Consider the following 24,825-nt stretch of genomic DNA (forward strand, 5'->3'; position numbering starts at 1 on the left):
AATCAACCTAACCATATTAAGGCTTAGCATGATCTGAGAACTCAATAGTTGGAAAGCCAATTCCTGTCCTATAATGATGGCCTCAAATGGTTAGGGACCAGATCAAACACTAGAACTAGCTAGTTCAAGCTGCCACTTATGACATGCTACAGTGACCACCAGTGCTTTTTAATTGCAATTTTATTGTATAAATACAATGTGCAAATGCCTCTCATATATTAAACCCTTAGATATCTATAGGCATTAGAAATCTTACAACTATATATTAAAAGAATCATACATATTATGGAAGTGGTTAATAATTACTTTAAATAGGTCCACCCATTTGTTACTTTCTCTCATTCTCTAAAAGCACTACCACCTAAGTTTTGTCCAAGGAATCTACAAAAATTGCCAAGTCTCCTCAATATTCATTTCTGATAGTAAAGAATTAACATACTTTATGGATTTTCCTGTACCATGGATTCTCCTGCTGAAGATTCAATAGGAGAAAAGGGTCCAACTACCCATGACAGAGGAATGCTCTTAGTTACATATACCATGACTTCATGGACAGCCTCCTGGGCCTTGTTAACCTTCTCTGAGCTCTCTTTCAGGAAGCCACTGGGAAGCTCCTGGAAGGACGTGGCACTACAGACAACAGCTTGTAGCTCTTTCAAATCACACTGAGCCTGTTGGATTTTTTGTTGAAGATGTTCAGGAAGCCCCTGCATGTAAACCAAGAGTTTCTGGCAGAGCTCCTGCATCTGCTGTGCAACGTTGTGGGATGTGGCTAGAGCATGGGATTCCATCTGTTATGAAAAAAGTATTTGTTAACTGTGATGCTTATTATATATGAGATTATCTGAAGGGAGACAGAGATACTCAGGGTAACTGAGTACTCTAGCTTATGCATGGAGACACCGTTGCTTATTGTTGCTCCCCTGATTTCAGCCATACGGTACACGCCATCCGGAGGTGACAGAATTCAAATGTTCCCTCCTTTCTTCCTCATATAATTTTTTTTGTGTTCTGGAAGGGATCTTTAAGCCAGCTCTTTATCTGAGTTTTTTCATACATCCTGAGAAACACACCAAATCTTTTCTTTTAGTGACTGGGTTTAAATTTTGCATAAAGACATGATTTGTTTAATAATGGTTTACTGAATAAACCATAATCGGCTAGGTTTAACCAGTATGCCAAGTCACGAACCATTGTCAAGGCATAACGGCTGAATTACTAACACACTAAGCCACACTAGACAAATAATTCATATGTATGTTTTGCAGCCCGAACAATTTATTTATTTAATAAATTTATATAGCTGCCCACCTCACAGAATGTGACTCTGGGCGGCATACATTATAGCTGATAGGCCATAGTTTATGAGTGACATTCTGGATTGTTGAATAATGGTTAGAATCATGGCTTAGCATGATATATCAAATAACTATGGCTCTTTCCAGGAAGTTCATGTAGGCTCCTGTCCGTGACCAAATCCTCATTTGCATCTAACAGCAGAGACACTTTTTTTCTGCAATAACTTCTCAGCCATGCCTGCATCTGATCCCCAGCCCATTACTGAGGTTGCCTTAAGCTAATCCCGTGTTAAAATAGTGTTTTTCCTCTTATCTCAACACATTTTTGCCAAGAATATAATGTGACATACTTCACTGACCATTCTCTTGAGGTCATAGTCAAATGATCGCGCCCCCCCCCCGATCATGGGATCAGCCCAGCTCCTATTGGCCACCACAAGATAGTGTACACAGGCACCTGCCCCTCCAGCCTCTGGGCATTGTCCTCAAAGGCCACTCCGATTTGGAAAGAGGATTTTCAAACTGGTCTCTCACCCTGTATACCCACCAGGTCTCTAGGCCAATCCCCAGCTTGAAGACTTGTCTTTGAAACAGCCCAACTAACAGATAACAAGTTTGGGACGGGCTGCGTAGTGCACTGGGAGAGACACTCATATGGCACTGCGCAACTTTTCCCCTGGCATCGGTTGGCTCTTTGAGCCAATTCTCCCCTTCTCCTCCATCTCCCTCAACCCAGGGATCAGTGCCAGGGCTGGGAGAGGGTGGTGTGGCAAATCAAGAGAGGAGGTGACTCTTCCAAAGCCCCCAGATCTCCAGTCTTACAGAGCTATAGGATCAGACTGCACAGCTAAAGAGCCTCTTCTTGCCTCCTCCCCTAGCTTGGGCAGGTGATTCCCCAGCTGGGAGAGTTGGCAGGTAAAGAGGGGAAGTGGGCCCAGCCATCTATCAAAACCATTGCCAATCATAGCTGTACTGTGATTAGCAGATGTGTTTGCTATTACCTGGTGACACGCAGAGAGGGGAGTGCATAATGGAAATTATGTCATTATCTGTCGGTGACAAGCTAGGACAGAGGCAATGGGGACTGGCAATGGATATAGCAAAATCTACACTTTTCTGCTGGTTCACAGATGGGTGGAGGGCACTTTAACAGGCCTGTGGCAAAGAGCCCTAAGGACTGCTTAGAAATACAATATAGAAAATTGTTTAATAGAGGGACATGATATTGGCTCATCTTGCTTAGTATTTGTTTATCTGATTAGCAACGGGTCTCCAGGGTTCACTTGGAGATACCAAGGATGGGTTGTGGAACATCAGGCACAAAATAATATTTGTGTTTTCACTGAGCGATGGCCCTTCCCTATTTTCTTGTACCTTCAGAAGATGAAGCATTGTCATGCTGACATACCTACCTCTGCCTGACTTGCTCCACTGCTCTGACCCTGCTCGGGTTGACTTTTGTACCATTCCTTCCACATTTGGTACACTTTTTCTTGGCCTTTGTGAACTTTCTGATCCAACATCTCCTTGGTATATTTCAGCTACAATAAAGCAAAACAACAACAAAAAAGATCATGCACTGCAGGTCTAGTGTGTTTGGCACCATATCCACAGCTTTGTCTCACTGGCCAGAGCTATTCATTCCCTGTTGTATTCAGATCACCTTCAAACAGTTATCCAGCATTTTGTCACATTCAGCACAGCAAAAATGTCTTAAGGAACTTTCATCAAGTTTATTCAGGAAGCACTACACTACCTTTGTACACGATCTGTACAAAGTGCACCATCAGCTGTGCATTTTTGTTCACTACAGAATTGCTGCAGCCTGTGACATGAGCATTAATAGCAGGGGCCCTGTTTTGGCCTGGGATCCCTCAGAGGGCATTGCCAGTGGTGCTCTAACATGAACAGAATAGGTGTGGCCAATGGGGGGCTTTTTTACAATTGGGAAGAGGACTAAAGGAAGAGATTGGAACCTCAAGCCTTGCAGGGGTTTAAAGCATCCACCTCACCCTTTAAAATACCTCCAGTGAGGTATATATATTCCACTGGTGGAATGCACAAAAACAGCCTCAACTTGGTATCTTACAAGTATGCTACACCACATCCCTCATCATCTCCCAGATATGGTCAGATTGGAAAGGGTGGAAAATGTATTCAACAATTTTTGGAGGAGCCCTTCAAAAGTTTCTAACAGTACTCCCAGTCTACTCCTAGAAGCCAAATGGGACACAGCACAGAACTCAGAACATCAGGATGTACTAAAGTTGTATGAAGAGTTCCAAGCAGCCAGTTATGCTGGAGTTAGATTAACAAACAAGACTGAACACATTTTCAGCGCTGCTTTCTTAATCAAAAAGTCACCTGCCTGGATTTGGCATTAATCCTTGCTGCTGAGTACTCTGCTGACCTCACTTAGAAATAGAATATACTTTAAGTCATTGCACTAAATATTGTTGAATGGCTTCTTGTTCAAAAGAAGGACACTTTCTGCAATCAAAGTGCAATTCCATAATCATAAAGATGTATTTTCTTGCTCCATATCCAAAATAACCATGCCAAATGGAGATGATGCTCTAGAATTGCAATCCAGCACATCTGGAAATCACCAAATTGGGGAAGGCTGATGCAGATGATCCTATATACTAATGAAAAGCTTGAACCCATAGTCAAGAAGGAAGTATCCATATACAAAAGATGAGCAGGTTTGCTAGAATACAAAAAATGTTCCTGTTTTTCCCCTTAAGAATAAAATATAGATATAACCTAATGCATTCTGAACCTGGTCAATGGTTGATGTAGGTCAGTGTTTCCCAACCTTGGCAACTTTGAGATGTGTGAACTTTAACTTCTAGAATTCCTAGCAATGGCCATGCTGGCTGGTAGATGAAGTCCACACATCTTCAAAGTTGCCAAGGTTAGGAAACACTGCAATATATATTATGTATATGTATATTGTATAAAATGTAGATTGTTGAGCAAAGTAGGAAGTGTGTGTGAGAGAGACAATGCAAAATTCTGAAAAGGGGCACAGCTGGCAGGCTACCTGGTTATCTTTAACATAGTACATATTGTGCAAAACCCTCTTTTTTCAGAGCAAACCCAAATCCACTCAATAACTGAACTCAGCAATTGTATTCAAACCCAAATCTACTCAATAGAATTCAGCAGGATATTAGCCTTTTACTGGACACTGAAGGTAGAACAGGACCCAAGCATCTGAACACAGACATGTTCCTACCAATGAGAAGTTACTACAGAGTTAGGTAACTAACCATTTCTAATCATCAACCCAATTAACTAATCATCAGCCCAATATATTTTAAGAGTTTTGCTATGTACGTTACATGTCAGTTTCTTTGCTAGCGGACCTGTGAACCTGTAAGTTACTCCATAGAAAGCTTTCTGTCCCCAGTCCTTGGCTGAATCAATCTCCCTGGGTTCAGCTACTTGGGCTGTTTGCTAAAGGGACCATTCATCATCTTACATGCTCCAACAAGGTTGCTGTCCCTCTCCCAAAGGTCCAGCTATTCACCCTTTCTGTCATTTCCCAAACACAACATGGAATGCTCAGTTTCTTACCAAGTAAATGATCTGTTCAAGCTGGAACAATGCCTGCTGTGCACTTTGTTTGATCATTCGCACCTTTGCCAGGGAATGGTGATAGGCTCGGCTACGGAGCTTGGTTGACAAGGAACCCAGACGCACGTAGTAGCTTTGCTCTTCTTTCTGCTTTTCAAGAGGGACTACTCCAGAGCCTTCAAGGCTGGCTGAGGCTGCAATGGCAGCTAAAGAAAACAACTAGATCAAAAGGGATCACCTCTTGCAGCACCTGAACTGATGTCAGTAGTAGCCACTTTATTCCTTAAATAAGGATTAAGCTTCTTGATTAATCTTGATTAAGCTTCTGGGAAATCTTGGCTGCACTTATAACTAAAATAGACTTCAACCCCTCTTCCCCACTGTTACAATATTTAACAATTGGGGGAGAGAGAAGTTATTTTAGGGCACATAATACAATTTTCAGGTACTTCTCACTGCAAGCAATTATGGTCAGGAGCGACAAAAAGGGGTCAGCTTTGGCCAGGAGGCTCTTTTTCCCTGTCTCCGGACTAAGCCATATTAGGTTTCTAGTGTAGCATGTTGCGTGAACCCAAACTCTGTGGCATGTAAACATGAGGTCCAGGTGAAACTCCTCAATAAGGATTTGTGAAACAAACCCTGGCAGAGTGCAACATGTACATTTCATTAATCTGCACCAGGCTCCACATCAGTCATTTGCAACATTTTAGGGCAGCGTTTCTCAACATCGGCAACTTTAAGATGTGTGGACTCCAACTCCCAGATTTCCCCAGCCAGCATGGGGAAAGTTGCCAAGGTTGAGAAACACTGCTTTAGAGTGGTCTCTCTAGAGACAGAGTGGAGCAAAGTATTTCACTTTTGGTAACCTTACACCGACCTGTCCTGGCCTCGTACCCTTCAGATTTGCTGAACTTGCAGCTCCCAGCATTCGAGACTGCAAGGGCAGGACCCTCTGCGCTTGCTCATTAGCCAAAGGAAAAAGACCACCACTTTCTCCTGCCCAAGAACATCAGCAGAAGGAAACCAGCTGGGCCTGACCTACACGAGGACTGCTATTTTACTTTGGCTTTGAAGAACTGCTCTCTCCCCCTTTCTCTTCCACTCTCCTTCCCTAGCCACTATTTTTTATTTGTTTGTTTAAAGGGGCAGAACTACCCATGTCTTTCATATACATGTTGCATTAGGAGACCTAATGGTCTGAAAAGTTGAATACAGGTAGGTTAAATAAATCCTGTACTCCCACAGTCACAGCAAGATAGAAGTTACAGATATCCTTTTCATCTAGCCTTCAATTTTATCTTTGCACATGACTCAGAAATAAAATCAGCTACGGCAAGGAGGGTCAGTTGGAAAGAGGAGAAAGTGAAGAGGAGGAAATAGAGGGATTTAGAAGAAAAATTATAAGCATGGTAAGCCTGTAATTGGTTTGCTAGAATGTAACTTAATTTTTTTTTAAAGTCTTAAAATGAAATTTGTACCGTTCAGGGGCATATGAAAGGATGGTATGCCTGGAACTGATTCTTAGAATACTTACTTAGTTCTTCTATTCTGCAGTGAAGTGAATTTTTCCATGCCTCTAAGCTTTCCCGTTGGTCTTTACATAACTGACTGAGGACACCCAGTTTCCGTTACAACTTTGCATCTTCTCCCCGTATGTTCTTTCTACTTCCTGTCAATGCTCTAATACTCATGTGTTTTGGGGCAAAGACCTATCTTCTGCTGGAGATGCAATATAATTCAGCAGCTTTATCCTAAGTGAGATCATTCAGTTCCTCCATACTGACTAGAATCACACATATTGGGCTTGGGTTAAGCCATGGATGATCAATTGTGGTTTGTTGGATAAGCCACAATTGCTGGCTTCACATATCATCCTAAATCAAAACCAAGCAGACCTCTTTATGGTTTAGCATACTCACTGACCAGCAGGGACTCTCCAGGCAAGGGTTTTTCCCTACCAAAATTAACAGCTTCCAATTTTAAGAAAAATGAGGTAGAAAATATTATATTCTACTTATGATTTTTAAAAATAAGTAGTCTGTTTAGCATATCTCCCAATGCTTACTTCTGACATATTTTCAATATTTTATAGCTCCATTAGGCCAGATATAGATAGCATATTCTTGGTCTACACTTTTCCTAGCCCAGTGCCCTTCAGATGTTTTAGCCTGTATCTTAGGAATAGGTATTTAAAGGTCAAACTTATTAGAACATGGATAAATAAGAGAGGGAACTGTGTATTCTTACCCAATTCTTCATCTGTGATTGGGAGAAACTGCTCTAGTAAGTCGTCTGATTTTTCTATCACCTTGTCAACACCACTGGCCATCTGCCCCACACTGACTTCCGTCATAATGCGCACAGCACTCTTCACTGTACATATAGCCACTCCCATGTTTTCCATGGCAGCTTCGGTGGCTACATCTATCATGCTTGACACAATATTCTTTGTTTCAATGACTTTGGCATAAGCAGAATTCTTGACACTAATAACAAGGTCTTTGGCATTTGAGACTACCTGCGGGGAAGAAAAATCCAAGAACAGAAGATATCACAGCTGAAGAATGGTGAAATCCACAGAACTAAGGACCAGCACATATACTCTCCTAGATAAATTTGGGTTATTTCTAGTTCTTGAATCTAATGTGGATATTTGCTACATTTGTTTTTACTGCAGCAATATTTTTTTTTAAAAAACACCAAACACACACAAACGGAATTTGATTAGCATGTTCTAGGAATATGGAGAAATGGCTTTGGGTAAGCAAGAAAAACAAAAATACCAAAGAACAAACTTTCATATATATATGCAATATACCCCCAAATCCTGTCAAAAGGTTTATAAATCTCGAACACAATTATCCTGCTAACAGGCTAGTACTACAATAGAACCTGCCAAACTTGAGGGGCTGTTTTGCATTTTTAGAACACACGAAGAGCATTATAAATTGCTTGCTGGAGGAGCCCTGCTAGTCACAAAATTTGGAAGACAAAGGATTTAAAGAGGAGAAAAGATTTTTCTCCACATTTATGCTCTTTTCCCCACAGGAAGAAAAGGCTGGTTAGCATTTCAGCATAGCCTGGCAAGTACAGCATCTGATGATAGCAACCGTGTCTGAAATCCATGCTAATCACTTACCTTTTGTACTGTCTACAGCAGAAGGAGGCAATTTGTGTCCTCCAGGTTTTGCTGAATTACAGTGCCCAGCATCCTTCACATTACACACTCTAGGGATGTTGGGAGTTGCAGTTCAGTGAAATCTAGAATACCACATGTTGCTTACATGAGTCTACACAGACTGACAGGAAGATACGGTCAAGCTATTACCTTTTCCACTGTCTGATGCATAACAGGAAATGTCTCTTGTAGCTTGTCAAGACCCCTACAGGCATAGTTATTTGCTACAGCAACTGTAAACAGTAAAAATTAAAGAACAGTTTGATTACTTATAAGATGTCCAGTTATAGTCAACAACTGGATGTTGTGTTTAGGTTATCTGTATTTGGGTTTTATTACTGCTTAGCAATACAAAAAGCAAATATTGTTTTGTGCCACACTGATATGATGGCAAAGGAAAATGATCACATGAAGGTGAAACGACATTGCTATGCATTCATTTAGGTGGCAGAAAATTCTACGCTCATATGGAGAGACACAAATAGCACATCAAAAGGGAAGGTGGGGTTGTTTGCATATCTTCCTCCATGCATACCATTTGAGTTTGCTTACTGTGAAGCCATTTCCATTCTACAAAGGATAAAGTACAGTAGAAAACATAAATACAAGATCATGATAAAATTTCTAACACCCTTGTTAAATCAGAGAGCAACCTGTAGCCTCAAATTCTTTCCCAAAGGAGATATTCACACACCAGAAACACAACCTCAGTGAAAGATCTTAAACCTAGTTCATATGCTGGGCAATTCAAGAGAACTTTAATTCCAGATAGTTGAAAGTAGAGAACTCCATGTAGGAAAAGCTCTGGTTTCTCTTAGATTTCTAGCTAAATTGCAAGATATATGCATAGACTGAATGCCGATTCAACTCAGCTATTTCACTGTTCAGGTATTTGTTGAACTGGGAGAGGAAGACTCTTGGAAGATGGTGTGGAGAAAAAGTTGTTAAGTGGCTCGCTCCATATGTCATGCCAAGGCATGGCTTACATAACCGTGCTTTACTGAATAAATTACTAGCTGATTCATACGGATTCATATTGAACCAGGAACAAGCAAACTACGTCTTGAATTAGTGTCATATGCCAAGTAGTCAGTGCATTTGTAGCTAGCTGCTTCAAGCCTGATGGTCACACTCCCCACACTTGCCTAGGATTGAATCCTAAAGCGGAACTATTTGGATGCCGACAAATCTACTGGTTTAGATAAGATGGTGTCTTAAGTTTGAAAAAAAACTTTAAGAACTCAGGTTCACTTCTTAGGCTTGCCCTAAAGAACCTTTAGCATCTAAGCCAGCCTTTTCTTACCTATTGAATCCCCAGTTGCTGTTGGACTATAAGTCCCATGTTCCCTACGGAATAGCTTATAGCATCTCAAGAGCCACACATTAGGAAACCAAGCCAAAAGGACAAACCTGGCATGAAGGAAAATAGGGCTCTGACTACTGTGGCCTACCAGCTATGACTAATTACCATATTTTTCTGACTATAAGACGATACTTTTTTCTAAAATCCTTACACTAAAACTTGAAGGGCGTCTTATTCAAGGAAGTCAGCCGAGGAGAGAACCGCGTGGTGGCAAAACTGCCCATACTTTGTCTCTGCAAACAGGCTTCCTCCTATTTCTAGCCTCCAATCACGAGTGAAATAGCTTGAGTCTGCAAACAGACTTCCTCCAATCATGAGCCTTACGTAGCTGACATCAGCTGATGCTGAACAAACCAATTAGCGGAAGTCTCTTTGCAGAGACAAGCTATCGGCAGTTTCACTCGTGCTTGAATGTAATCAGTTATGCAAAAGAGCATGGAAATAGAGCTACAGAGAGATGGTTTGGACCTCCTCCCACCGAGTGTATCAGTATCAGTAAATGTTAACTAATTACTAAATAAAAATGTGTTCTGCACTATCTTTAAAATATTGATTTCTTAATTTTGGGTTGGAAAAGTGGGGGTCGTCTTGTACATGGGGGCATCTTATTGACAGAAAAATACGGTACTTACTCTGAGGTTCAATTATATTCAGAACAGGCTCTGCACTGCTTGCTGCTGAAGTAGCAATATTCTTCATGCCTATCTCTGCCCTCTCAAAGACTGCTTGGATAGTTGGATGGGACCTTTTGGCAGAAGTATAGGTAGAGGAAACCATTTCATAGGTAGAGCTTACTAATGGCAGATCAGCAATCCTTTTGATGACAGACTAAGAAATAAGATACCACAGAGTCACCATCTTACTGGATACTAGAAGAGGTTCTAGATTGTTGAATTCCAATCAGATCATATTCATGAAAGCCAGAGTTATCAATGAAGCTATGATTCATGCTGGTATGTAAAACCACATCGACAATAGTCTGATACTGAACTCTAGTTTGTTACTGTATCTTTCTCAGAACATTTTTATTATGAACATAAAAACAGCTTCCAATACAACAATGCTGTCAACCCATTTGTCTTCTTTAAGAGCCACAAAAGCTTTCCTCTGCATTTCCTTTAGATAGCTTTACTGTGACTAAAATGGGAGCCAATGTGCCTGCAGCTCCTTAAAATAAAATAATAAAAAAAAGGATATAGATCAGAAGACTCATGTTGGGGTCTACATGAGAGACTACATGTATAATTTGGCCCTTAGATGCTATCATTACTTCTTTCAGTCTGAAACGGTAACAGAGCAACATTGTCCACCTACCTGGTCTTCATGTTCTGTGTTTCCAGGACTTACAGACATTACCTCTTCTCCAGGAGAAGACATGATGATGATGAGAAAGAGAAGCCACCACTACAGAGGGTCAAGATCCAATTCAACCATCACATTAACACATCCAGATACATTACACACAATTTAATCAGCTATTGTAGCAGAAAGCTAGCTAAATAAATGAACCCTACCCTATATTTAAGGAACGTTTATTCCAAGCTTGATCTGTTAACACTATGAGGACATTGGAGATCTCAGAGCATGGCTTTAGAGGTGAGGGCAAAAAGGTTCCTTCCATTATAGTACAGCTATATTCATACAACACACTTAGATGTACTGTAATTTGCTTGGTTTTGGCTTATAAGCTACAGTTTATTATTGTACATTTTGCCAACTAGCTGTGGTTTGTATAAATGTTCAAGTAGCTTTACATGATCATGAACCCATGATTTACAAATTAACAGTTCAGGCTTCAGACAAGAGCCCTTTATCATCTCTGGAGAGGAAGAAAGAAAAAGCAGTGATCCTACACACTTTTGGGAGAACCCACTTCCAAGAAATCCACCCTCAAAAAAACATCAATATCTCATCCCCAATTCTATAGTTAGTTATCAGTTTAGTACAGCACAACTCCTTTCCACACAGTAATCAGAAATAGGTGGTATTTCTGTACATCATTTATAAGTGTATGCATTTCATTGCAGTTTTAAATTTAAATTGGGAAATACCTTTATTAGGGTCAGTTAACTCTGGCACAGGTAGAGTTTCTCTCCAGCAGAGTGTGGGTGACCAAAAGTTCGTTCTCTTGCCACTGTAATCCCAGCAAAGAATCACAGAGCATTCTAAAACTTGCGTATATTGGGGTGATAATTGGGTTGACCTAAACTCACATTCCCACTTTGCCTTAGGGGCATTTTCTATACAGATTAACCAGATTGTTCAGGACCAAACCAAAACAGCTCTACTCTTCCAATGTTGTAGACCAATGATTTCTTCCTTTCCACAAATGGAAATTGAAGCTCTTCTATTTTAAGGAATAGAGATTTGTCATGCTGTGGTCCTTTAGATTCATGTACTTGCAACTCCCCAGCTATGTTAGCCTAATCAGGAAAGACCAATAAAGTTGGGTGTGGCTGTGCTAGTTTCTCAGAGCAAAACCAATAAAAAAAAACCCTCACAGTATTTCAATTCACAGTTCTTTAAGGTAGAACCAAAGATTTCTGCAGAACAAGCCAAAGGCAAAATCATTGGGGCATAAACAAATATGGTCCCTTTTAAGAAACTCAGTTAAACTAAGTTTCTGGGAAATACCCCTTGCCTCAAAGTATAGCAGAGCTAAATTGTGCAGGATCTTTTTCATTGCATTACAGCACAATGTAACATTATCCAAACTACATGAGGCCAGGATACTACATGATAAAAGACAATAAAATATTTTAGCAAAACTTAAAAGCAGGGCATAAGAACAGTAAACCTCTTCCAGAAATCTTCCGCATTGGTATTCAGAAGTATCCAGTGGCATTCACTGCCTCTGAATTAGGAATTTCCATTCAGCTATCAAGGCTGTCAGACCAACAATTTGCAAAAATACATTGGTTTTGCTTTTCAGAGTCATATTTAAAAAGAAAACAGAAAGACCTTATGCAACTTTAAACCACATTTCAGAAAAAACATAGCAGCTCAAATCACCCACACCTACACTTGTACATACCTCAAAACCAACCATAAAACCACTTCTGGCTTCTGTGGCTTTATATACCACAAATGATGAATTGCAGAGGCGGGCTATTATTGACAGACTGTTCCAAAAAGCAATCAGAAGCTTTCTGCTGAATGGGAGATAGGATAATTGTGTTAGGTATTCTTCTATGAAAGGTAATTGCTGTAATCTGTATCCCCTTAACAACCGTGATCAGGCTGGCTAAGAATTATGGGAACTGGAGTACAAAACAGCAAGAAGACCTGATGTCGGAAACAGTAGCTGTCAATTTACAGCGACCATACATCCCTTATTATGAAGGACAGTCCTTCATTTCAGAAACCTGTCCTTTAGATTTATTTAATTTAATTATTTTCTGGGTTTTGCTCTTGAATTTTCTTTTGTAAAGCAGTCATAAACAGAAACTATTCAATTTTTGTATCCTTACAAACCTCTTTCAGATTTGCCCCTTTATTTTTTCCAAGAAAATATGATTACTGTATGTAAATTAGAAAAAATGTAGCTAGTAATTTTTTCTTTTTACCTCTGTACATCCCCTTTTCCTACCACCTCTCTTAAAACGTATCTGGAGCCATTTACCATATCTACAAAGTACGTCTTGTGTGTAATAGTGAATGTATATGCACATTTCAATAGTAGCCATGATATCTGTTTAGTTCCTGATTCATTTGCAGCTCTCAGGCTCTAAAAATCAATTGTAATTCTATGTAGTTGCTTTCATACAGCTCAAGTCGTTCACAGACTGTTATGTGCCTCTCGTGAGAGAAAACTGGCAAGAGCAGAGAGAAAGTTCATATGAGGTAATTCTCCTCTGCAGTTCAAAATGTTAGCAAATGTCTGCTATGCTTTGCAGTGTTGTATCCTATAGTGCTATAAATTATTTAGGTGTATAGCCTAAGGATCTGAGGTCCCTACTAAATAATCAGTTATTGAAAAACTGGTGTGACAAATGTGTTGCTTGAGATGGCTAACTGACTTAGCTAAAGCAGGACTGCCCCATCCTGTTGCTTATTCTCTAATGAGGCTTGCTTGCTTGCCAATCATTCAACAGGGGAAGCTTGCTTCATCCCTGTAGGTTGTGCATTTGCCTGTCACTTAACTGTTAATTGTTCAGCATTTCTAATTGAAAAAAGGTGACATTTCTGAATTAGCGTGAATTTAGAAAGACCACCTTTTTTCAATTAGGAAACTTTTTTCAACTATGGAAGGAATAAGCAGTGCTGTGCTCTACACTGCCTATTTTAAGGCTTAGCTAAATGTCATGATGTGGGGTGCTGCTGTAGCAAGCTTCAAAGAAAAATAAATGGGCGACAGCATTCTCAATGCATTTTAGCCATTTTAATTTATTTCCAGTTACAATTCACAGTATTGCTTTGTCTTAGCAAGTAAAGAATATCTGCAGAACTGCCTTCTTCCCCCTAACTTGCAATCTTGAGATCATCAGTTGAAACTTTTGTTCAAAGTTTTGGATGGCACCCAACCAGAAAAAATCCTATTCAGCCATACTTACCTGGGGCCATTTTGCTATCTTTTAAATACTAAGTAAAATGTGTTCCTTTTCCCAAATATACAATGGGATTTAATAAATGATGTCCAATCCATACTTAAGGTCTTTCCTCACTGTTGAGTTGAAGTACCCTTTACCCATCCTTGAACTGGCAGAAAACTACTACTCTGTCTTGAAATTTCTTGCATACATTCCTGATTCCTATCAAACCTCTGTTTTGACTTGCTGCAGAATGTTGCTGTCCTCATTCTGCATACACAGTGCAGAATGAACAAAGCAACTGGTTGATTTCTACAACTTTGCTGTTTGCTGTTTTATGTACCAGTGAGAAAAGACTGTCAATCACAGCAGGAATGGGGAGGGTCTGGCTACAAGATTGTTTTCTATGGAGTCCTTGGTCCTCTCTGAGCTTGGTTGTTTGCTTGCAGGCATTTCATTACCCAACTAGGTAACATCATCAGTACAAGTGAGTGTGAGGTTTGCTTCCTATTTATATGCAGTAGTTTGCCCTGCAGGTTTGGGTGAGGGCGTGGTTTTCTCCTTGGTAGTTCCTTGATTAGGGTATTGTGTTCTGCTTGATTGTTTGCCTGTGTTAATCCCTGCTTATCTGGGTGTAGGCTGCTGGAGAGGATGTGTTCTGGCCTTTTTGTTTCCTTCTTAGCTTTCTTATTGTCTCTTTTGAATGGTGTGAAAATATGGTTTATTTCTATGTATATATTGATGGCTGATTTGACTGAATGCCAAGCTTCCAGGAATTCTCTAGCAATTTTGGATTTAGCTTGGTCTAGGATGCTCACAGTTTTTCAGTGGAAACTATGGTTGAGTCTGTCCATGTGTTGTGAGATTAAGGAGTTTTTATTGTGTCTTGTGACTGCTAGTTAGTGTTCATGGATGTGCTCTGCTAGTCTTCTGCTTGTCTGTCCTACATAGTGGCTGATATAGTCCTTACACTGTATTTTGTAAATGACTCCTGCTTTTTCTTCTTGGGGTACTGGGTCTTTTGGTTTACTTGAAATGTTTTGGAGGGTTTTAGTTGGTTTGTGTGCTACAGTCGTGTGTTTGTAATAGACTGTTGTTTGTTCCTGAGATGTTTTTGATGTGTGGTAGTGTTATCCTTTTCATAGCTTGTGTTGGTTGGACTGTAGTGGTTTGAGTGGTCAGGTACTTTTTGATAAAGTTGCGCGGATACCCATTTTGTTGGAAGATGTTGTATAGGCAGTCTGTTTCCTTTTTCTGGTGTTCTGAATTGCTGCAGTGCGTTTGTACTTTGAATAATGTTCTTACACAGCTCCTCTTGGGTTCTGAGTTGTTACTTTGGTCATGGAGGTTGGGTTGTTACTTTGGTAATGGAGCATTTGGTTAGTGTGGGTTGTTTTTTGATAGACTTGCATTTCTAATTTGCCATTGTTTCCTCTGCTGTTGAAGATATCCATGAAGAGTAGTATGTTGTTGTTTTCTTCTTCCCTTGTGAATTTTATTCCTTTGAAGATGTTGATAGTTTCATGTGTCTTCTCTAGTTGTTCCTTTTTTATTATGACGAAAGTGTCGTCTACATACCGGATCCATCTTTTGGTTCTATGTATGGGAGTGCTATAGTTTCTAGATGCTGCATTATGGTCTCTGCTATGAGTCCTGAGATCCCATGGGTATTCCTCTGATTTGTTGGTACAAATAAAGGAACAACTAGAGAAGATACATGCAACAATCAATAACTTCTTTAAAGGAAGAAGCTGAGTCACAAGCAACATTAGCAGGACACATCTGTGCTCTGGTTAGATCCAAGTGGCGAAAGACCCGCAATGTGGGAATGTTGTCTTTACCTACAATTACAGTGGGTATGAGCTGATGAATTAATGGATCGCTGCACAGTGGAAGACACTGATAACTCTCACATAATGTTTATATTATCCCTTTCTAGAGGATTGCTCTCCATTTTAACAGAATAAGAATGAATATCCTGTTATAGTTGGTGCATATTATTCTCCTGTTGTTTTTCTGATCTTTAAATAGTAGAAGCCACTCCAAGGACAGTAATGGATTTAGCAGTTGTAACAATGAGGTTGATAGCAGGAACATTTGATAGTTTTGTTGTTTGGCTAATTAAACACATGTGGCTTTTATCCACATTCCATTGTACTCCCTCCTTAGATCTTAGCATTATTATCTATGCATTAACTTCCTTTATTAAAGAAACATGAACAATGAAAAAGACACATTGGGGAGATGAAAATAAGAACAGTTCCATAATTTTTATTTCACCTGTACAGAAACATGTGAGAATGGTACAGCATATTAAACTCAAATTAGAGTCATTATACAAAAGGACATCTTAATAAGTGAACATGTTTGTATACTCGGCCTTGCCTGATCAATTCAGTAGACGATGAGGCTCACTTTTAAAATAATTGCAATAGGTTTTTTCCCCCTATTGCTCATCCTGATCCAGCATTTAGTTGTGGGGGTCTTGGTGAGTATATATGTTCTTGCTCTAAAATTGTTTTAGGACTTAAAGTAGCCTTCCCCGTCTGTTGCTTTTCAGATGTATTACGAATGTAACTCAGTTTGCCAGCATGACCAAAACCTATGTTTTTTATAGGAAATCTGAAAGTTGTATTCCCACATACTTAAAAGAAGCCAGGATGGGGAAGGCTGCATTAGGAAGGTCTCTAAGATCTCTATTACAGATGGGAATCATACAGGATTATGCATTTCAGTTGAGCGTAGATAGGACAACTTCCCCGTGGCCATGTCTCCAGCATTTTGCTGTTTCTCTCTCTGCTAGATGGTTTTTAATTTTTGTGAGCTGCCCAGTGTCACTTATGCGAGATGGGTGGCTATATAAATTGAATAAATAAATAAGTAAAATCTGATTAGATTCCTCACTGCCCTGTTGCAAGCACAGATGTTTGATATCTATGTTGTCTTTTTGTTTGAAATAAACACTCTAGGGAACTTAGAGCTGAAATTCAGTACCTATAAAGTGCAATTAAAATAGCTTGAGCCACTGATTGTTTCAGTTCCCACTCTCCATCTCTTTGGATAAATGACCTGAGTTAATCCAGCACCACACCCAAGAAATGTTCTTGGTGAGATTTTTTTTGCCTGTCCTTTTTCTCTTTTTTGTTTATACATCTTTTGCACGAGATGTGCTGTGTTTTTGTTCTTATTTGGGGCAAAAGAATCTATTCTGCTGGTTCCAGACTGCATGGTAACAAGGGTTCAGTGGAGTCTAATCCAGTATGAAGTTTGCCAGCATTCATAACCTTTCTGGCCTTAAAATTGCTTTTCTCCACTGATTCTGCTGTGGGTAAGTAGAAATAAGATATTTAGGAAAACACTTGATTGAATATCAAGTTGTTTTGAATATTTTGCAAAGGAACATGTACTATGAATGCCCTCAGGTGCTGGGGCCAGGTTGTTAGTAGAGCCTAGTATGTGTGTGTTGTTTTTATTTTTATTTATTGTGCCTTTGAGTCAGTGTTGACTCCTGGCAATTCCATGGACCACTCCCTACAGGTCTCTTCACAAGATTTTTGGAGGTGGTTTGCCCTTGCCTGCTTCCTAGGGCTGAGAGAGAGTGGCTGGCCCAAGGCCACCCAACTGGCTTTGTGCCTAAGGCAGGAGTAGAACTCAGGGTCTCCCAGTTTCCAGCCCGATGCCTTAACCACTACCCAAGATTGGTTCTTGTTGTTTTTATGCTGTTATATAAATTGGAAGGGTGCCTTGACTATGTTTTTAATTTTTTTTCTCTCCCTCTCACTAGATTCCTTGAGCTTATTTATATCCTTGTGAACTGCCCAGAGTTATTTGGTTAACATGGGTGGCCATATAAACCTGACTAACTAAAGTAGATTTCAAACATTTCCTCTATCCCTCCTTCCTTCCTATAAGCAAAATGTCTCCTGCATAGATGAGACTAATTCCCTTTCTTAGAACTTGCTTGACAATCTCTTTCTTCTACCTAGATATTATGGGTGCAGGAGTCCTGGCTTCTTTTGCATTTTTGCTGTCTCTCAAGGAGTATCATTTCTTTCTAAGATTCCTGATGAAATCACTTTTGGGCTCCCTCTTGGATCTTTTTGCAAGGATAAGGTTTGAGATCTATTTTCTGCAGCCCATGGGGAAAGCATGAAGTTGAAAGGATTCAGCTTGAATTCAGGGAAAAGGATAGAGATGCTTGAGTTGATGAAAAGTCAGAAAGCATTCTTGGGGTGTAGTTGCACATTTGGGAACTCCAGTATGGGGTAACTACTGAACTGTCTTCCAAAGGCATGTATCTGCCTCCACTATTTTCTATGTATTTATTGTTAAATGGGCTCATCCTCTTTACCAAGTTAACATGCTGTCCACCCGTCCTTGAGCCTTCAGAATTCTACTATACTGGCTTAAAATAATGGTCATTGAAATGTATCAGACTATCTCAGAAGTCTTCCTCTTGAGACTGATGGACAAACAGTTGGAAAATAGTCATGGAACTTTGTTTTTGTATTTTATTTATTTATAATTTTATTAGAGTTTACACATACAAAGATAAGACTTATACAAACTAAAGAAAATATAAAAAGTAAAGAAAAAGAAGTGCAAAGAGATAGAAAAAAGAAAAGAAAAAGAGAATAAATAAAAGATGACTTCCCCCTCCCTCTGGACAAGCATAAACAATTCAGTAACTTAACACCTTCTCTAGTATTTCAATAAAAAGAAAGAAAAAAATCTCATCTTCCCATAACTCATCCCTTATCAATAATCAAAGTATAAAAACTCATCATTCAGTCCTAATCAGCAAAATTCTATTAAGAGCTACCAAGAATAAAAACATATGCATTTTTCCCTTAATCAAAAAAATCCATTTTAAAATCCAATTTATCACTTTCTCTAAGAAGTAAAGCAAAAGAAATCTCTCCCCACTAATAAACAGATCCTTAAACCTCATCATTCAGTCCTGGTCAAAAAGAAATCCCACTGATAACTATCAGAAACCACAACATATATTTGAGTTCACTTTTTAAACCTTCTGTTTACTTTTAAAAAGCTGGATCTTTAATCCTGTCCAATAGTGTCCCACAAGTGGGATTTTTATCATTTTCTCTTTGCCTCCTTTCAGGAACAACTTTAGTTATTTCTCTTTTGTCTCCTCTCAGAAACAGCTTCATTGGTTTAACACATTCCTTTTCTAAATCCAAAATAAGAAGGCTTTCCAAGTCATTCTTCCGATGTATTATTTGTATGTCCCCTTTAATTATTGTAACATCAGCTGGTTTCATTTGTAAATCCATTTTGGCATCTTTTTTCATATCACAAAAATGGATTTTTAAATCCATTTTCACATCCACAGCATCTTTTTCCATGTCACTTTTATAATCCAGCATTTTTTAGAACTCCAAATCCACATTCAAATCAATCTCAATCTCTGTTTTGTCCAATAAGATCTGTTGTTCTTCTATATCCTCTGTTATAGTATCAGACAATCTTGTAAGTAATTTCTGAATACATTGTTCCCAAACAGCCTTATGCTAGGATGCTAGAACATGTTTGTCCTCCAGTGAGAGGCAAGTATTAGAAGTTTCTAGCTCTCTCAAAGGAAATGCAAGAAAGAAATGCTTTTCTTGCAATAAGCAACCAATATGTCACGCGCACAGCTTTAGAAATTATCATAGTATGATGATCCAGCTTCAGGACAGACTAGGAAAAAATTAAATGTTCTATTCTTGTCATGCAGGTGGAGATTTTCAAAGGTGGGTTCATACATGATGCCAAGTCATCATTTGGCTTTATATATCATGTGAATCCAACCACCATCCCCATGAGATGGAGTGGTGACTCTTCCTTATGCTTCTTTAAAGGTAGCACCACATAGAGCAACTGCTGCAAAAAGAACTGAACATTCACCCACTGTTTCCACAGCGAACACATAGCTTATATGCACTTGCATCTTGGAGCATCAGTATACATGCAAAGGGGAGCAGCTTCCACATAATCTCAGCAAAATGGAGTGAATTTAGGTTCAGAAGCCTTTTGACTCTAGTAATATTCCATCTTTGATCCTGGATGAGATTCCTCTTCCTCGTGCAGAACTCGTCTGTAATCTGGGGGTCCTCAAGGAGCAGGTGGAAACTGTAGTTAGAAGGGCCTTTACATAATTGTATCTTATGCACTACTTATGGCCTTTCTTGTATCAAGATGCCCTGCTTATAGTCACTTATTCCTTGGTCAACTCTTGTTTTGACTATTGCAATACCCTCTACATGGGGTTGCCCTTGAACATTCAGAAGCTACAATTGGTCCAAAATTCAGTGACTCAGGTAGTCACTGGGTACTAGTTCATTTACCTATGTGGCACTTCTATTTTGAGAACTGCATTGGTTATCTGTTGTTCCCAGTGCATTTCAAGGTATTATCTTTAAAGCCCTTTATGGCTCAGGATCTTGGTATCTTCAGGATTGCCTTCTCCTAGTGGCCTCTGCCCATCCAGTAACATCCAAGAAGCTGGGTTCTCTCAAAGTCCCTACCCTTATGGAGTGTCATCTACAGGAACCTCAGGGGCAGGGCTTCTAAGTTGCTACTCTCTTTCTCTGGAATAATATCTCCACAGAGATCAGACAGGCCCCTGCATTTCTGGTGTTCTGCAAAGCCATTAAGATTTGGCTCTTAGCCTGTGGAATCTGACAGATGAGATGGTTCCCCCACAGGAGAATGTTTGCTGCTTTTTCAATCCTAGCTTTTCTTTATTTCTTTTAGTTGGATTATTACTGCAGTTGTTGTTGCTTTGATTGTGTGTCTTTTTGGCCTGACTACTGAAAGAGGTATGTGAGCTGCTCAGGATCATTTGTCAATTGGAAAGGTTGCAATAATAATAATAAATGTTTGTTGCAAAAAAGATGTAGTACATTTCCACAACACATGGGAAATTAGAACAGTAACTCTGGGTGCATGTACACCTTTCAATATTAGTTTTGGTTTTATGTTTGTCTGGGAAACCTGGTTCAGTCAAGATTCCCTCGACATGCATACTGGTGTTTAAAGATGAGGCTACTCCATGTAGACTCTGCCCTTGCTAGATTAGCTGTGAGAAATAATAGAACCATAGTGATGTTCTCTTGAGCAAAGTGAGCAAAACTTCTTTTGGCTGTGTTACTCTGCCCTGCACTGGGAAGAAATAGCAAAAAAATTGTGGAACCTTAATATCACATGTGCTGCAGCGAAATCAGAAACATGTGCAACACCCCTCCCCAATAATGTGGAAAAGGTATCTTGCTGTCAAGATGGTTACAATTTCTGCTTAGAGCCCAGCCCTCCTCCTTCCAACAGAAACACATTTCTGACTTGATTTTGTTGTTGTCATTTTGCAACTATTATTTTAGCATGCTTGAATGAGACTGTGTGTTTTGATTTTAGACCCGCTGAATAAAAATGACCATCCTCTGGACAGACCGTCCACAACGATTTATACATGGCTGGGGATGATGGGTGTTGTCGCCGGACACAGCTGTAGTCCCCATGCTGAGGACGGCTTATCTGCAGGATAAGAATTTGGTGCGGCGTCTCTGTGCATGTGGAGAACCAACCAGACGCTTCCCCGATCTCCCTCGAGGACAAACTCGCGTCGTGATCACAGCGGGCGGAGGGAAGAGGAAATCACCCTCGCTAAGAGATGCCGGTGTCCGCCCTCCTGACTTCTTTCTGCTGCCTGGAGCGCTGCCCGAGACCGACGATTCGGACACACGAGCTGAAGGAGGCTGGGTGGAGGTCGCGCTAGCTTTGGCGGCGAGGGTGCGCCACGTAACCCAAGTTTAGAAAAGCGGTCCGCTTCTCCGCTTATAGCTTACCATCTTCTCGTCCAGCCTCCGCTGCCAAAGCAGGACCATGGCAGACGATGAATACTCGTAAGTTGGGAATTGCTACCGATGCGGTTTTGCACGGCGTAAGGTCTGGCTAAAAACAGGAAAAGTTGGGTCAGTTTTCCATTAGTGGAAAAGGCGGGGGCGAAAGACCGCGCTACGAGTTGCTACCGGCCCTCCCCGGTTCCCTTCTTTTTATTGGGTTGAGTTCGCGCGGCGCGGAGAGCCAGGGCTGGGAGCTCTGCCGTCGGGGCTGGGGAGCAGCGCTTCGAGGCCCCTTTGGGCAGCAGGAGCAGGAAACGCCTCATCCCAGGCCCTCCCCGCCCAGTCAGAGGGGGGAAGAAAAGCGGAGTGTGGGGGGGAAATAGAGCCGCTACCCAAACCTCTACGAAAGCGCGCGATTAGGAAATGGAAGCGGATGGGGGGTGGGGGGAAGGGGCCGTCGGGGACCATCTCCTGTTGGTTCTCTCTGTCTCGACTTGATAGTCGCGCAGCGGGTGTCTAGCCAAAGCAATTTAGGAGAGGGAAGAGCGTTTTAATTCTTTCCTAGGTTTCTCCCTAATGGAGGAAACAGGCTTTTAGGAAAGATGGAGGGAGAGGCGATATGGGAGAAGGACCCCCCCCCCCAATGGCATGTCAGAAGAGACTTGGGGGTTTTCCCCGCTGTCAAGATGCAGAGCTCTCTGGTGTGAAATGTGAAGCCCTTGAAAACCCTAGTGCAGTGATTCCCAGACCTTGGGTAAATTACCCAAAATTGGGTAAAAGTGGGGGGGTTTTGAGTAACGACACATGAATCCATTACCCAATCACAACAGGGACATTTAAATTGACTTAAAGTGTTTTACCTACATTGGGTAAAAAGGACTTTCTGATAAGCGGTTTTGAGTAATGAAGGAAAGTTTGGGAAGCACTGCCCTAGTGCTTGGGTCTTTAGCCACTTGCACCAACCAAGGCACGAACATCCTCTGGAGCACTTTTTTTTTCTGCTGTGCCCCTTAACTGCCTTAATTTCATTCCTAGCCTATGAAGAGGCAGGCTTAAATTGTCCTTAGCTATACCAGTATTAAAATAGTGTTTCCCTTCTTAATCTGGCTCCAAACACTATCCAAGGGCACCCTCAAGTTGTTTAAAAATCTAAAACAGATTTACAAAAGACTGCTTTTTAGAAGAAAGAACTTGAAAAACAATTTATACAGATAGAGAAAGCAAGAATAATTTAAGGATAGTAGGGGGGGCTTGACATCAAACTCATATTGAAAACCAGGAAAATTATGTTGTGAAATATGTATGATTTCCTGATTTCTGAAATCCAAGAATCACACAAACATTGAAGGCCCAGAATCGGTAAGTTAACTTTTCTGGAAAAGCCTTTGTCAGCAGGCCTTCTGCCTTGTTGAAATGCAACTAATCTGTAATGTGATGCTATGTGTTTGATTTTGGCTTAGCCATGTCATGGGGACCCAATAATTGAAATTTATAAAGTGTGGTATATGGTTTAGTATGTTATGTCATCCCAGCCAGTTGCAATGTAACCTGAGACACCTAGCTTTGTCCTAGAACTAATGAGGTGATCTTGCAGAAAAATGGTAACTGACTTTCTTTTAATTGTTGGTGTATAAGATAAATTGCACCATATTTTAAAAATGGTGCTGTTCTTTTCAAAGAACAATTAAGCCCTAAAGAGACAGGATGACTCTGGACAGTCTATAGAACACATATTTATAAATTATTCCGCAACATTGCCTCATAGTCGTGAGCTGGTTCATTCATCACACTAAGCCATGTTTTCATGAAGAAAATACAATTTTCTGAGTTTACACAGCTGCTGACCCATGGTGGCTAGTTTCACTTGAGCAATGGAATTTAGAATCTCAGCTCACTGCAACAGGAAATAAGGAGATGACCCAATTTTTTTTTTTTAAGGGAGAGTTAATGTTGCCCCAGTGTGCGTTTCTCCAAAACAAAGCCTAGAAAATTTGATTAAATAATGAGGGCAATTTAAGTAAGCCACTGGTTGGTTCCTTATTATTCAACAGGTGCATAGACAGAAATTAAGGATAAAACATTTCTGACCCCAACATTTGAAGGGGACCTCTACTACCTATTTTTGTCACCAGGTTGTTGGTATAAGATGTCCCCAAATTATCTATTTATCTAAAATACGATTTCTACACAAGGAACATATATAGATTATATCCTTTTGCCAACGTACTGGCCAGATTTATACTAGCTAAGCTATTTGTTTTAACCATCCTTTGTTGAACAAGCTCTAGTGTTCTGAAGAGTGGATCAAATAGCACATTGTGCATACTGTGAGGCTGAAATGGAATTTGTTAACAGGTTGCAATCTCTAAGGACTGAATACAAGGTTATATATAGTAACTATATTAAGTAACTATACAATGAAGACTTCAACACTAAGTAATCAAGACCAAAACCTTTATTGTACAACAAATATTTTGACGCAATCTGCAGCAGTTTCTTTTTTTTAACGTTATACTCAACTTTGGATGAAAAAGTCAAATGATTTTATGTTTGTAATATTGACTTCCTAAATTGTAATTAATACTGACAGAATATTTATTTATTTCCAATACTCTAAGTTATGTAAACAACAGAATGTCAATAATTTTAATACTGTATAAATATCATTGTATTGAAAACATATAATGTATCAAGTGACGCTGAAAGTTCCCAGCCAGAAATGGCTGACGCTTCAGCGGTTCGAGTCCAGCCTTCGCGTTAAACAGGGTGAGCTCCTGTTTTCTCCCCAGTTCCTGTCAACCCAACAGGTCGAAAACTCACGTCAGTAGATAAATGGGGACTCTCACTCTGGTGGGAGGAAAAATGCTGGCGGCACCTTGCAAAACAGGAGTTGGGAGCAGTTGCCGGTAAGCGCGAAAAACCGCGCATGCCCGAAAAGGGCACGAAGCAACGGAAACCCCGCCTCCTGTGCATGCCAGCTGGGCTCTGCTCTAGGAAGGAGGCTCTGGCAAACCACTTCCGAAAAACAATTGCC

The 24,825-nt window shown here is 40.3% G+C and overlaps 2 protein-coding genes across 3 annotated transcripts in view; one reads left to right on the plus strand and one right to left on the minus strand.

The window, feature by feature from the left end:
- Nucleotides 1–224: 224 nt before the first annotated feature.
- Nucleotides 225–10,798, minus strand: LOC103054837 (perilipin-3-like). The gene is made up of 7 exons (XM_025173434.2): nucleotides 10,736–10,798; nucleotides 10,054–10,249; nucleotides 8,209–8,291; nucleotides 7,128–7,398; nucleotides 4,881–5,086; nucleotides 2,711–2,839; nucleotides 225–791 (listed from the first exon to the last, which is right to left on the minus strand). Exons 1-7 carry the CDS (start codon nucleotides 10,796–10,798, stop codon nucleotides 441–443), a joined length of 1,299 nt encoding a protein of 432 aa, XP_025029202.2. The 3' UTR covers nucleotides 225–440.
- A 10,804-nt stretch (nucleotides 10,799–21,602) lies between these two features.
- The window catches only part of LOC103054607 (stimulated by retinoic acid gene 6 protein-like), a 31,769-nt gene continuing 28,546 nt past the window's right edge, over nucleotides 21,603–24,825 (plus strand). For both annotated transcript variants that reach the window (XM_088147492.1, XM_025173435.2), the window contains exon 1: nucleotides 21,603–21,851. In XM_088147492.1, the coding sequence (XP_088003618.1) occupies nucleotides 21,832–21,851 (20 nt within the window). In that variant the 5' untranslated portion in view covers nucleotides 21,603–21,831. The remainder of the gene's footprint in view (nucleotides 21,852–24,825) is intronic.

Source organism: Python bivittatus, unplaced genomic scaffold (genome assembly GCF_059951505.1).
Source record: "Python bivittatus isolate LINGU-HERP-01145 unplaced genomic scaffold, Pbiv_v1 ctg000520_np1212, whole genome shotgun sequence".
Taxonomy (NCBI): Eukaryota; Metazoa; Chordata; class Lepidosauria; order Squamata; family Pythonidae; genus Python; species Python bivittatus.

Excerpts from the sequence above, each read along its gene's own strand:
- LOC103054837 (XM_025173434.2), bottom strand. The coding sequence starts at position 10,798 with ATGTCTTCTCCTGGAGAAGAGGTAATGTCTGTAAGTCCTGGAAACACA. Across the intron at positions 2,840-4,880 it reads TTGAACAGATCATTTACTTG|CTGAAATATACCAAGGAGAT; the intron begins GTAAGAAACTGA and ends GCTTTATTGTAG. Across the intron at positions 792-2,710 it reads GTGGAGCAAGTCAGGCAGAG|ATGGAATCCCATGCTCTAGC; the intron begins GTAGGTATGTCA and ends TTTTCATAACAG.